The sequence below is a fragment of the Diadema setosum genome, chromosome 17 (assembly GCF_964275005.1).
Source record: "Diadema setosum chromosome 17, eeDiaSeto1, whole genome shotgun sequence".
Classification (NCBI taxonomy): domain Eukaryota; kingdom Metazoa; phylum Echinodermata; class Echinoidea; order Diadematoida; family Diadematidae; genus Diadema; species Diadema setosum.
Window position 1 is genome coordinate 2,995,774 of NC_092701.1, and position 15,591 is coordinate 3,011,364.

A 15,591-nucleotide genomic window follows, 5' to 3' on the forward strand; every position below is an offset into this window, starting at 1 on the left:
GTACTGTATCCATAGAGAATGAAACACAGAAAACAAGTTTTCAAGTTGGCTGTAGTAGAATCGGACGAAAAGAATGTTTAGAGAGATTTCATCAGAATTGAACATGATTATGTCAAGAAATTTCAAGTTTCCCGTGTTTTCATGAATAAGTGAAGTCAGTCACAACCATGAAAATGTACTGACATTGGCGGAGATGATGTCATCGCTGAACTGAATACAGATTTTAATATTAATTTCATTTTTGGACATAAAATGTGAATAAGATATATCCTTTGCATCAAATGATTAGTCTTTTGGTAACCTAGCTACTTAGTAACCTTTTTGGGAGAAGTGGTTGCAGTGATCATGAACTAAAAAACACGATATTAAATTTACTCCTCTCTGACAAGACCAAGGGAGGATCGTGGTATGGAATCGCCTCTTTTTGTATACTGTATAGTGAAAATCTGTGAAATTATGACATGTACATTTCATACTTGTCTTAGGTCCGAGTATGATGAAACTTCCTCTTCTTTTTTTCTTGACTTGTGTTTTTGTCTGTCGTAGTCACCTTTGAATAATCTCACACAATATTTCTGGAAACAATCCAGGCCAAATCATATTTTGTTTTTCCCTTTGCAAACTATGTACATACAGTACAAATATTAGTAACAGGTAATCATGGTATGTCAGAGTGTAATCAGGTGCATTTCAGTGTGTGTGAAGGTGTTTGTTTTTTGTTTTGATTTGCTTTTTAGTGATTTTGTGAATGTGATTATGTGTGAGTGTGTGTGTGTGTGTGTGTGCAGATTGGTTTTGTGTGAATGGGAAGGGTGCGAGACGCTAGAATAGCTGTAGGCAAGAGGACTGGTGCGAATTCAGCTGAGAGGATAACAATCAAGTTTTGGGACAAAGGGGAAGGGGATATGAACAGTTTGGTTGGTAAACATAGCCAGCACACATGTGCAATTACTGGGGTTGTTTGCATAAATAAAATGATCAAGAGACGAGGGGTAGAAAAACATGAATCTGTTCCATGAATTATTACCTCCGCCAAGGGAAGAAGTTTTGTTTTCATTACCGTTGGTTTGTTTGTCCGTGTACGAAATAACTCAAAAAAGTTGTGTATGGATGTGGATGAAACTTGCAGGAAAGGTTGCAAATGACACTAGGAACAGATGATTAAATTTTGGTAGTGATCTGGAAAGTTTTAAGGATTTTATGAAAGATTTTCAGTATTTTGGCAGTTAGGGTCAATGAACTTGGGAGTCAAAGCTGTGTATTTTTTAGGTTTTCATGCGCGCACTAAAGTGCATGCTTTTGTTTCTGCTAGGGCGAGGCGTGCCACGCAGCCTAGGGTTTACGACGTAACAAAGGCTTCTATATTGGGAAATTGGACGATTTTTCTCAAGAGCAAGATCATCGGTGAAAAGTAGCTGCTTGGCGGAGGTCTATGCTCTCAGAGTGCTTTTCTAGTTATCATGATGTATTAAACTAAGTTTACTGTAGGCTTTTAATGCCGTCTTTGAATGCTCGGGTCTTATCAAGTTGATCACAGTGAATACAGCTGTACACTTGTATTTCATTTTGATATTTTTATTTAAACATGGTTGCAGGTTTTTAATAACCTTTTATTTGTATGAATCTCTACAGAATCTTTGCATATTTTCGTGCAATCACACAAAATAAGTGAGTAAAATACTAGCTGTCATTATTTCTGTATTGTTTATTGTGGGTATGATTTTGATGTTACCGAATGAAATTCAAATACACTGTACATACAAAGAACCCCTACACGGTGTATAAACACAAAGACACAAATACATTACATGTATACAGGTTTAAAATAAGCAAGCATAAATTCACACCTACACATACGACACACCATCAATGAAAGCACAGAGATATTGGTTGTGTTTTTGACGCCAATACTGGACGAATCAGGAATTGCATTTTTTATTCAATAAGTTTTTTTTTTGTTGTGTTTTTTTTCTTTTTTTCATTTGTCACGTCTCAAGCTCGTGTGAGGCACACAAGGTTTCTGTACGTACACACAATATATGTACAGGACTTCCAACATGCATGACGCGTAGTCAAAAAATCATGGCTCCGATTCGAAGTCAAGACAAAATGTACAGCGCACGTCGGGCATTCGTTCCATGGTAAAACCTTGTGAAAGAGTGTTTTCCATGCCAATACATACATTAGCATCAGTGCAGTGACAGAAAACGTAAAGTGGAGAACAGATGGATTACAAGAGCTTTGTCCAAATTGAATAATATGTATACACATGCAGTCCAACTTAGCAGACACGTGCTACGCTCTAGTTTATCATAATATACAATACATATATTCTTAGTCTTCGCTCAACACGTTCCCTCCCCATTACAACAGGTGGGAACATTATGTGCTTGAGTGCGCATCTAACAACAAAAATCTACAATAGGCAAATGCACTTTGTACTCAGAGCAAGAGAAAGAGAAAGATCAGAACGCTCTCAGAAGCGCTTACAAGAGAAAATCTACCATGCACACTTATGAGCATTCTCTGTGTAAAAGACAACATAATAAATATTTCAGCCAACTGTGGTTGGCACCAAATGTATTAACGCATGTGCTTCTCTTTTCCCTCACACAAACTTTGAACGTGACGGAGGAGAGACCTTTTAAAGACAGAAATATCTCAGTAGGAAATATGACTATGCTATGGCATTTCACACTCTTTTCTTCTTTGAAGACTTGAGAACAGAATTACCGTACATCAACTTTGTTGTAGAACCTCACACTATTAGTCCACATTACATTCCATCACATCAAAACAAGAGAAATCTACTTGCTGCTATTAAATTAATATCAAAGCAAACATGACATCTTTAACCCTAAAAAGACTGGGGGGGGGCCTAAAAGGCCCCCCCCTCGACATTTCGCGCGATTACTCAGCAACACGCAATGCTCTCGCCGCGATGCTCTGTGACTTTTTTCTTTCGAGTTTCCCGCACATTTTGACACCATATTTGTGACGTCCGGGGGTACGGTTCTGAAGTTACATAACTTTTTGTACATGCATGTGAGACCGAAAATGGCTCAAAAATGCGATTTTGTGTACAAAGTCAATACAAATTGAGTTTTATCACATGGTTCACATAAATATGCTTATTTTTACTATCAATGGCTAAAATCAGTTTGTTTTAGTAGTATTATGCTTCAAAAAGGGTCTGCCACAAATTTTGCTGAAAAAAAACAACAAAAACAAAAGGTCGAAAAAACAAAGAAATACATAAGAAATTCATAAAACAATAAAATAAATAAGAAATTAATTTTGATACCGAATTTTTTTTCAAGTACATTTGCTAAGAATGCTACAAAGAATATCTAGACCAAAAATGAGCACTTTTGGAGCTTTATTTACTGATTTAGATAAAAAAGTCTGATTTCTCGCATGAATTAGCATAATTAATCAAAATAAAATAAAAGAAGACTATTTTGGAAAATTTAAATATACGATCTTGTAGATTACATCGCACACTACCATTGTGCAAATTTCCGCGGCGATCGCGCGATCCACGGCCGAATTCTTAAGGGGGGGCCCTTTAGGCCCCCCCCCAGTCTTTCGAGCTACCAAAATAGCCCAGTCTTTTTAGGGTTAAGCTCTTCTGTGTAAATTGTGTACAATGTAGAGAGCCATCTCAATTTCCTAGCTCCACGAAAGAGCAAGGAATGTCTACAAATGGCATGGCTCATCACATGAGTAAAAAAAGCAAGAACTACAAAAGCAAATGTTAGCCATCAGCTAAGCCTGATAGTTTGGTGTAAATGATCTACAACTTGAGAAAGGAAAATGTACAGAGTATTAACACAGGCTGATGACAGCAGAAATACCATTGGTATTTCATTCAATGTACTTCTTTTTACATCAATGCATTAATGAATTTTTGTAACCAATAATACAAACCCTGTGTTTGCATGCTCCTTTCTGGAGCACAGCAAACACAAGATACAGTGTAGCAGGTACTTATAACAACTCAACTGAGATGACATTTTGTGTAACACTTGTATTAAGTTTGAGAGTTCACCAATGTGCTATGCTCCAAATGAAAACATGAATATATAGCCACATAGACAATGCCCCATGGGTGCTAGACTGTCAAGAATATTGCATTTTTTTTTTTTTTTTTTTGTACGGAGGGGGAGATTGGTGCTACAAACAAGCCACATATCTACCCACAACACCATGCTGCAGTTTGAACAAACTAGGCATTGAATGCTACACAAATGTCTCTGATCTTTGCCCCTCCTAACAAAAATTTCCATAGACACAAATCTCCTATGTATGTTGGGAGAATAGATGGAAAACACCCACACGAGACTAATCAGAGAATCAGTCACTTAGCATATTAGGCTCTACCTTCAAATATGTACATCAAATATCTGTACAAGTATATACGCATGTTCTCTCTTACACATGCAAGCACAAGTATAGATGAAACTGCTCACAGTTTGGTGAAAATGCAGAAAATATGATTTGACAGAGTGGGTACCTCTAAGTTTTCTGAATAGAGTGGAATACTTGGTGGCAAAGTGACATGAAATATTTCTGATAAATATCTGATAACATCTCTGAGACACCTGTACGTCTGTACAGTCTACATCAAATCAGAATTGTCATACGCTCAACTCAGTTGCTATGGCCAAGCTACAGAAATCAACAAACTTGAATCTAAATAAGCAACACAAACGCAAGGGGAGTACTCTAGTTCAGAGCACTTTACAAAATAAATACAAGAGCAACGCACAACTGCTCGCCATTTCACCCTTCCAGTAAAACCTAATACTACCTTGGATGGAAGCTACAAGTGATAAAAGAATGGATCTCCACAAATATCAAAAACGCATACTTATTTGTTCACACCTGCAAACTTGAAAGAACATCACATATGAAACCTCTTATTTTACCTTACACTTGTATCACTGTTTGGTTTCAAGACAAAACTTCCTCTAACAGAAATATTTACATTGACTTAATATTTCAAAAAATACAGATTTTTCTAAATCACGTTTTCAGCTTGAATAACATCTAGTGCAATTAAACTACAATACCATTAACCAGTGTACCATTGTCATAGATTTAGTGATATATATACTCCATACAGGATACATATGTTCTTCTGAATAATGTGTCAAGACATCAACACAATGGCTACGGCCAAAAGTTCTCACACGAGTCTCACAAATAAACTTTCATCTGACAATTAAGGTCCTTTCTAAAATCACCAGCTGACCTAACATGCTTGAATCAAAGTAACTCTCAGTAACACACACCTGAATAAGAAGGTTTCAAAGACCAACTTAAAATCAGTGATACCGTACATACCTAAACCAGTCCTCGGGCTGAAAGGAGACTATTCATTACACCGAGAATATCGCCACGTTCCCGCTAAGCTGTCACTGCATGCCTCGTCTGACATCTTTCTGCAGGGTCAATGGCTCTCTCTGCTACATCAAATCAATGACACATGCACCAATGTTCTCTTGTTCCAGCAGCTAGGAAATTCAAGGAAGAGAACATGTTTCCTTTCTTCACTCATTCCGCTCCATCTAGGATTGTCTCATCTTAGCTTTCATCTCACATTCTTGGGAGTCCTTTGGTTATACTCAGCATCATATCAAAAGCCACTGCCATTGCAACTGACCTTGGGTAATCTATAAATCAATTCACTTTTTGTCCATGACTTTGCTTCCATCTAACAAGTTTTCTCTGTTTTCCTAAAGCTCTTATTTGTCACTTTCAGATTTGTCAGCTTTTTCCTTTGCTTCTTGGTTGTTAGCCTTAGCTTCCTGGCTCTTCACATTGCTGAAGAAAGCCTTGGTAGATGCCAAGAGATTCTCTCTATCTTTGATCTGAGCTGCTTTCAGCTCCTCTGGCGTCATCTTGTGATCAGGGGCCATCCTCCTGCTAAAATGGCTGGGAGGCTTGGTCAGCTTGGAGAGCCCTGGCAGCCCCTGGAGTGACTTCTTGCCCGACTGGAAGCCACTCTGGCCTGCAGAAGACTTCGAGGCCGGACCAGAGGAGGAGGTCCCTGTCTGCTGGCTCTGCTGCTGGCCCTTGGGCATGGGTGCCGACTGGGAGCTGGGAGCAGGAGGGGGCTGGGTCTTCAGAGGAGGCTGTTGGCCTGTTGGCACTTTGACGCTGGCAGCACTTACAGGAGCCCTTGGCGGCTGCTGCTGCTGCATAAATTGTGATCGGGGAGGAGGTGGGAACGGAGGCGGCGGGTAACGAATTCCCATTATGGGAGACATCATCCTTGGCCCTGCCTGGGAGAACATCTGAGGTGCCATACGGGGGTTGTTGGATCCGCTCCTTGCCACACCTCGTGGGATAGACATGGCTGGGGTAGCACCAGCAATTGATGACTTACTGGAGACAGACGAGGTCTGGGGTGCCGAGGTGGAGGCTTGGGTGTAGACAGGCTTCTGGCTGCTACTACCACTGCTGGACACGATGTTGGCCATAGAGTACGGCAATGCTGCTGACAATGAAGGGGAGGATGCAGACACTACAGACACTTCCGAAGCAAGTTTCTGCTGCCCTGAAGCCTCCATGGACAGAGCCCTCTGAGTATCTGATCCGCTGAGCTTCGCTTGAGCATACATTTTTCTGTCATCTGCCGTGTAGGGCCCGATGGATCCAAGAGGTGCTCCATACCCAGATGGTTTATTGGCCAAACTCTGCTCATACAGCTTATGGCTGCCGATTCTATTAGTGTAGGTGCTGTGTCTGTCTTCCTGTGGCTTGTTGCTGCCATACGCAATGCTGCTTCCCATTTGCCTATTAGGGCTGAACGGTTTGGCGTCAACATGCTGTGAGAGGTTGCTGCCACGATTCACCAGTGGCTCGCTGCGGGACAGCAAGTCTGATGGGAGATCCACGACAGACTGCCTCTCATGGCTGAACCCTGATGGTATGCTCCTTGTCAAATGCTTGGGCTGTGTGCCAATATCTCCGTAGGCACTCCCCATGGGACCAATTGGGTGGATCATCTGCTGGGAGGTCTGGTAGCTGGGCTGGGCCAGTGGATACTGGGAGGAGATAGTGGACTGGGGAAGCTGGATAGACACCTGCTGCATGGCTGGGACAGAGGCCTGGAGGCCTGTGGAGCGACTCCCCTGCAGGGTGTTGAAGAAGTTGGTGCTACCAACCTGGGAGTTAGCCGCAGCCACTGGGGCTCCCCCGCTGAAGAAGGAGGTGTGCTGGCCCTGAGCAGGGTGGTGGGATGGGGCTGCTCCTGGGGTCGGGGTGGGCTGCATGGCCCCCGCCATCAGGGTATTGGCTGTCATAATGCTAGGCTGCTGAGCTCCAAGCTGAGATGTGGCACGCTGTAGTAGGAAAAATAAGGACACATAGTAAAAGAGAGTCACGTTTAATTTACTTCACATTCAATGGTAGAGCAATTACAAACACTGTAAAAGTGGATCTTTTTGCACAACTAATTTTCCGCGCTCGGCCGGGCGAGAAGGATTTCGTGTGTTTTTAATTCCGTAGAATCAAGACATCAACTACTGGAACATATGGCAAGGAAAAATATTCGCCTGCTTTAATTTTTGCGCTGGCTTCTGGTTGTGTGAAATGCACAAAAATTTTAACACTGCAAAAATGTCCACTTTTACAGTATGAAGTTTCTTTGTTCTGTTTTTAGAAAAGGAGGAGGGGGGGGGGAGGTGATGAGTAAGGCTACATTTTATGGCATCCACAAGTATTTGGTATATCAAGAAACAAAAAAGACAATATTGAAAATATTTCAACATGAATGTGATAAGTAATTTCTGTTGGCTTACTGTCACAAAAAAATGATATTGAACAATATTTTTTTTTCTGTTTGTCTCCCATAGTGTCTAAAACGAATTCATCCAGGACTGTTATAAATAAAATGTTTTTTTGTTTTTTTCATGGAAGATGAAAATGCTTCACAGTAATTTACCCTGCACATGTCAAATAGGAATCAATCTTAGAATGTGAAATAAAAACAAAAATCCACAGCAATTAGATTTTTATAATCAGATGCCTGGGATGTTCCATCTTCTCTAAAATTAACATAGATCACTCAAAGTATGGCCTCTCATTACATTTAGATGAAATTCAGTGAGCAGAACATTTTGACCTTATGGCCTAGCCATCATTCATGTGCTTAAAAACTTAATCTGTATTCATTTATCTCTTCCTAACCATATTATTCTTTTTGGAATTGTGGCTGAAAAATCATATCTTAGCATCATGACCTTTGCCCTTGACTTCATATCTTTATCACCATAATATTCATATTTTTTTCTACCAAATCATTTCATCATTCAACAATCCAGGCTGATTTGAACCTGACATGTGACCTTTTATCATTTTATGTCAGCAGTCATGTTTTAGCAACAACTATCCACATACTTCAGTCTTTCTAGCCACATTATATCACAAATGGTGTCATAAGTTGAAGTTATGACCATGAAATGGTATTTTTTAGTCAGTGAGTAGCAGCATTTGACCTTTGGGGATTTTTGCCTGATGCCAAATCGTTACATCCACATCATATGCAGCATATGTAAGTCAATATTCTGAAAGTCCACGAACAGGATCATCAAAAGATGTGTTAGCAAAATCTAGACGTGTTGAACAGATCCAACAATGAAAAATATATATATATATTACTGGTACATAAGTTGTTGGGGTTTTTTTCAGGACGTAAGTATCAAAGAAGGCAAACAAACAGTAAAGAGCAGTAACAATTTCCAGTCTAGCAATGATTATCATACACAAGGGTTAATCAGCAATCCGCTCAATCTACTTGTCATAAAATTGTTCATACATTGTAGCTGCAGAATTGTCAAAAGAACTCAACTTCTTTCCTACTTCACATACTGAGAAAGAGTTTTTGAGTTCTCACCTGGCCATACATGTGTGATGGTTGGACTGCTGGGACAGTAGACACAGATCCAAAGGGAACGCTAGCCACTGTCTTGGTGAGACCGGTCAGACTCCCACCAAACGTTGTCTGGGGCTTCATGATGACCGAAGACGTGTGGCCAGATGTCAGGCCGTGATCGTGGCTGGCCCTGGTGAAGGATGGGGAGCTGAGACTGATGAAGGTCTGGGACTGGACAGGAGGTTGGGAGAGGCTGACAGATAGCATGGGAGCAAAGCCAGCCTGCAGGCCTGAAGGGGGTGCTGGCTGACCCTGGGTGGGGACAAATCCTGTGGCAGCTGCCTGAGGGTAGGACTGGTGAGTCTGCTGCTGGGGTGCACCGGGGGCAGGAGACGATGGAGCCAGAGCCGTGTTCTGGTTCAGCCCAAACTGGAGGCTCCCAGACTGTGGCTGGATCACCGTGCCTTGGAATGACGCTGGAGTGAGGAATGCAGGGGTGCCCGGGATGAGGCGGGACGTATCGTGGCCCTGGAATGAGTACTGGCCCGATGCACCTTGCGAGAGCAGCGACTGCGAGCTACCGCCAATGCTGCCACCGAGACTACTGCCGGGAAGTGCCGTTGCTCCACCGGCCAGACCGCTGCCCAAAGAACTACTCATGCCAAAGGGCTGTGCCAAAACCACAGACTGTTGATAGGTCTGATGTTGCTGCTGCTGATGCAGGCGTTGCTGATCTCCACCAATGTGCTTGTTTTCATAGCCCGTGTGACTGACCATGGATGACTGCAGCAAGGTGGCTGTTGGGAAAGAGCTGTCTGAGGTAACTGCAGGCATGTTGTACAACGACAGGCCTTTGCTGCTGTACACAGTGGAGGCTAGGACTTCCGGCGGTGATTCTGCTGGGACATTCGCTGTGGAAAACTGGGCAAAGCCCCTGCTGCTTGGAACACTGGCTTCCATTTCATCTGTGCTCAAACTCGCATTGACATTCAGGGAGTTGAAGGAAGCTGACGTCGGGACGTCATTCTCAACAAGATCCACGTCACTTGATGGGAAGCTTCCAAACGTGATGCCAGACGCTCCACTGACAGGTAGCATGCTGTTACCTGCATGACCCAGATGGGAGCCGGCTAGGTCCCCCATGGCTGCGGCCTCCCTGCTGGTATCCACCTGCTGCACATGCTGCTGCTGCTGCTCCCCAGATGAGGCGGTTGTCATGGAGTTGAGAGCTTGCGATGATCGGTTGCTCTCACTGAGGCTGGGCTGGGAGGGCGGGGCACTCTCCTCCTGATCCCAGAAATTTTTGGCACTTTCAATCCTGATGGTCAGCTCATCGGTTGCAGCAGTGGACGTTGGTGACTGGACATTGCTCCACTTCTGGTCAGTCTGCAGGTTAGGGGACTGCATCATGCCTGTCTGTCCAGAGTGTCTACTGGGCGTGCCGTGGGGATGAGTGCTTTGACCAAGAGGTGCACTGGTTCCAATTACCTGATGGATGAGAAGTACATCATGCTTAGAGTTCTTTACAATGAAGAATGACAACAAACAAGAGCAAACTCAGCTTTTGACAAATATGTCAATGTACCTGAATAAGCATTAACTCTCTTTAACAAAGAAAAAGTATTATCTTGAGGATGAGAATATCAACTTCTGACCCTGTAAAACTGTATGAAGTCTCCACAGAATTTCTTTTCAATGAACTTTGAATTTAAAGCGATCATGATTCAGCCATTTTATGTACATGTAGTCTGAATGGCCTATTTCGCCACATGGAAGTGATAACATAAAATGAAAAGACTGCATGACATAGTTGAAGAAGAAAATTACAGAAATGGTACCATGATGTGTATGTGCATGACAGTTGAATGAAAGAGGTTGAATCTGAGGCAGAGACATTGAGAAGTTGATTGCATCTAACCTCTTTTATATGACATGATATATAATGTGCAATATGTAAAGATAACAAATGGTCTACAGAAATATATTGCATACTCGTCAGTGACTGGTCATAAGGAAATACTAATATTGCTAGCGGTGATATCATGTCACTGAAGATAATTCCAGAATTCGACTGGCTGTTGACAGGGCTTGAATGAAATATATACTTATGTAGACCACATTATATAACAAATATTGCCTTGTCTATCATTGTAATGGAACACTTGACAGTCTCTAGGGAGCTATATGTTTTCCTGGGGAAAATATATCTCCCACAGGGATGTCAAGCATTATGTTATACCTCTACAAAAGGCAATATTAAATGATACTGACCCCTGTAGACTGTGTGATGTCCACTCCGAGATTCCTCATGTTAGCCTCATCATCCTTTGCCGCTGCCTGGTCCATCCGGCCAAGCAGTCCATCTGCTTCCATGCCTCCCACATTCATGTAGCTCTGACCGTTGCTGGACACTGCCACCTCTGCCACACTCTGCAGCCCAACGGAAGGCAGACGTACGGACGTGGCCTTCATGTCCGATGACCAGTCCGGCTGGGAGGTGAGGGGGGCAGCCATCGATGTCGCATGTTTGCTGGGCTGGCTGACAGCATTCATGTACTCTGAGACCATTCGATTTTCTGCCTTGCCTTCACCTGTTGTGATGCCATGAACAAGAAATCAAATTAAAATCAATGATCAGTTTCAGTAATGTGACAGCATCTTACAAGAAACGAACAAGAACATGTTAAACCTACCTTTAAATGCAACTCTTGACTACAACTAAAACAATGAAATATATCATGTAGCACTATCAAGATGTTTCACACCAATATATGGTTACATGGTCATGTAGATACTGGATTTCTGAAAATGATACTGTGAGGACAGAAGAACACATTAATTATCTTCTCTCAAGGTGGCCACCACAAATGCTATATATCGTCGCTGGGGTGACAAGACCTTGTATCTCAAATTTTGGTGAAAATGACTTTTTTGCATTAGTGGTCAAATAATCGGTTAAAGGCAGCCGATCGCCATCCCTAATGGTACGTAAACTCCGAACGACCGAAGTTTGTGCATGCAATTGCGCAATGCCAGACTCTCGGTGCTACAACTGTATGTCCATAAACGTGTGGGACAATGCTGCCACTGAGACACGTGTGTGTGTGTGCATGTGTGTGTACGCATCATACACAAACATTGTCACCGCGAGCTGCGGTGATTGGAGGAGAGAGGCCAGAAGACGTGTGTGTATGTGTGTGTGCATGTGTGTGTACGCATCATACACAAATATTGTCACCGCGAGCTGCGGTGATTGGAGGAGAGAGGCCAGAAAACGCGTGGCTCTTTTGGCCTGTCTTCATGCGCATGCGCACTGAGTGTGTGCGTCCATTCGGAAGCTCACGTGGCTCGCTCGGACAGCCATTTTGGGTAAGGAGGTAAGCACAGAGAGCGCTGTCGTGACCTACGCGTTTGTTCGCTGACCCATTGAGCCAGCGCTATTCTCATTCGGGGTCACTACATTTGATACAGAATGGGGGAGGCAGCGTGTTGCGTTCGTCTCCGTGCCGCACAAACCACTCGCCACGACTGAGTGCCTTTAAGTGATGTCCTGTCCAAATCCCAGCTGTCTTACCCAAAAAATGAAGCCACCACGGCATGTCAAAGGAACGGCTTTCCCATTCAGTATAGTGCTTTGGCCGCCATGTTTTTTGGCTCTCCTGAACATTTGACATTTTTGAGATACGAGGTCTTGTCGCCCCAGCGACGATATGGGATGTAGTTGATGGCACAGCACACTAAGTTTGATCCTGATATAGGCGAACTTGCCATGGCATTAATAGATCTGTAACACCCACCTACCATTAAATGGATGACTAAAATCTATTTGCCAAGAATAACTAGTTGAAAATTAACATCCAAACATCAACATTTACAGCACATGTATTACAATTATGCACTTGGCATGGTCAAATGCTGAAACTTGGCAATTGGTGAAAGGCTGCAATATCAAATTGTAATACATGGCGGCATGGGAAAGGTCAGAAAACCAGAGGAAGAGACTATAGAAAACTGACCATTAGGGGAGCTCCTCTGTGAAGGGGGATTGGAGGCATGATGGTCACTGTTCAGCTCCACACCACTATCATGCTGGTCACTGGTGGACTCGGGCTTGCCCTCGGTACCAGCTGGCTTGGACGTTGGCATGGCCACGGATGCCATGCTGGTGGTCACAGCTGATGGCTGGGTCTGGGAGGCAGATAGCAAGGGGGGCTTCTCCCAGGCATTGCTTGCTGGTGGCGGCGGAGGGACAGATGCTGCTCCAACTGCACAAAAATACAAATCAGGGGGCCAAAATGTAAATGTTACGATTACTTAGAGCTAACATCCCTAGATTCTTCTGCATTTTGTAGTCGCCCATAGTGCAATTGGCACACAAACACACAGTAGTCCACAACTTTTTGAAGCACTAAATCTACAATAAACATATCCAGCAACATTGATCCAACAAGCTAGTTGTTTGGGAGTTTCTGGTAGACCTGCATAGATCAGTCACACAAGCATATACACCGGCAAGTATAAGGTGCAAGGTGTTTTTGCAGGAAATCAGGAGTGTTCTTTTCACCAGACTCATCCACTTTGAATATGTACATGTATCTCAAAAGATGTCCACTTTATTCAAATACTACTATCCAGATAATATCAGTACAAGAATCATAATATCAGTACAAGAATCATGATATCAGTACAAGAATCATAATATCAGTACAAGAATCATGACAACTTTTCATGCAATTGTGTTATGTATTCGGTCTTTTTACGACTTAGCACGTACATTACCTACATCACAATAACCGGCAAAGGTTGTATTGTTGAGGCACATGTAGACTGCTCAAAACGTTTCACACCAATAACACAGGCAGTTACAAAGAACACGCTTCTGTTGGAAGACTTACCCTTTCTCATGGCAGCTGTGGTTGCCATGGAAACGCCTGGTGTTGGTGTCCCCATAAGAGGAGCGATGTTCTCCGTGTTGATGTTAATTGGCTTTGTTCCTGGTGCCTTGTTCAGGGTATTTGTGCGCAGACCGGATCCGATGGGGGAGGCGGAAGCAGGTTCCTTGGCGGTATCCTTGGAGGCAGCCTGGCCACGGAGGCGGGGAGGAAGCTTCATGTTGGTGCGCTGCTTCATGGGCGTGCCTAACTTGGGCTTCTTTCCCAGCTGTGGAAAGAATTCATTTATGGCGAGTGTCAAGGGTGGTGCATTTAAAACACAACAGCCCCTATATGTGCGATTAAGAAATAAACCCATATCAAATGACAAAAAATTTGATTCGAAACATCATAATGATCAATCTTGTCTGCAAAAACTGTCCTCAGTGCAGACAGCATTTTCTTATATCAATGTAACTACTCTTGACTTTTTAGAATTATTAACTATGAAAAATTTTCAAATCATAATTATATCATAAACAATAATTATCATAAATATCATTTTTAGTGATGCACAGACAAAATGTCTTGATGTAAGAACTCATCTAACCCATATTAAATCAAATTCTGAGGGTGGAGACAACAAAGAGAAAAATAAGATGCAAGCAAGGAAGGATTCACACAAGGTAACACTAGAAAAGAAGTCCTACATAAATAAAGCAGTTTTCCCTCAAGTTGTGCTTTATTCCTGCCACACCAAACACCCATAAAGACTTCTGGTAATGTCGATAATGCTGGTAGCTCAACATTGGCATGAATGGATGAATAACACACCTCAGAAAGTGTTTCCATCTTCTTGCGTTCAGACTCTGCTGCCTTCTGCTTCTTGGACAGGACGGGCTGAAAGCCTGCGTCCGGTGTCATCAGCTCATCGGGATCCTCGACGATGACTTCCGGAACATCATCCACAACGACGACACCTGTATGGGAGGAAATACAAGACATTCACATCATCAACCTTTACTCTATAGCATTTCATCATGCACACAGTAGTGCGTGAAAACGGCTTGAATGACCTAGGCTCAGCTGAATGTGACGCTTTACATGATGAAAATACCATATTTCACCAACATTCACATATTGACATCCAGTTTGAAAATCTGCCAATTGGCACAAGACATTTGGAAAGGGCTTTGAAAGTATGAAAATTGAAAGGAGTGAATTTTCTTTTCTTTTTCTTTTTTAAGTTCATGGGATGTGCCATGACTCTAGTAAGTTTGGTAATGTAGGCTTATGTTTCTAGAAGCAGCAGCATTTCACCTACTACTCTGTTCAAATGGAAACAGATTCTTCTAGAAGATGGTGGCACCATCAATTGTTATGCAGTCCTACCAACCAGTCCTTTCCATATATCAGGTCATAGTCAGTGTGTACTTTTGCTAAGGGGTAACGACAAGGAAGTCATTTCACTGGTTCCGTATCTGGAATATTCTTTTTCATGTTCAACGTGTTACAAGCTTCAACACCACAATTCTTCAGACATCCTTGTTGACAGTGCACTAAATTGTTGGTGTTCTACTGCAAACTCTAAGACCTGTCTTAACAAGCATTTCTGAGCAGCAAATTAAGAGGGAAGCTAGATAAAACATCAAAATACTAAGAACACAAAACGTATGATCATTTTCTATAACTGCAAGTCTATGGCAATGTACACCTTTGATATCTCACAATAAAAGATAAAATGACAATGGCAGAAGGAACTGGACACCACAAAGGATTGTGCAAATCAAGATGTAATGAAACATTTGCATGTTAACTTTTCCTGTTCTTTTCCAT

At 42.5% G+C, this 15,591-nt stretch overlaps 1 protein-coding gene across 2 annotated transcripts in view; it reads right to left on the reverse strand.

Annotated features, from left to right (window-relative positions):
- Positions 1-1,890: 1,890 nt before the first annotated feature.
- LOC140240378 (uncharacterized) overlaps positions 1,891-15,591 on the reverse strand; it is a 46,275-nt gene continuing 32,574 nt past the window's right edge. For both annotated transcript variants that reach the window (XM_072320149.1, XM_072320148.1), the window contains 6 exons: positions 14,590-14,735; positions 13,780-14,044; positions 12,901-13,149; positions 11,156-11,475; positions 8,906-10,372; positions 1,891-7,352 (listed from right to left, as the gene is read on the reverse strand). In XM_072320149.1, the coding sequence (XP_072176250.1) occupies positions 5,751-7,352; positions 8,906-10,372; positions 11,156-11,475; positions 12,901-13,149; positions 13,780-14,044; positions 14,590-14,735 (4,049 nt within the window). In that variant the 3' untranslated portion in view covers positions 1,891-5,750. The remainder of the gene's footprint in view (positions 7,353-8,905; positions 10,373-11,155; positions 11,476-12,900; positions 13,150-13,779; positions 14,045-14,589; positions 14,736-15,591) is intronic.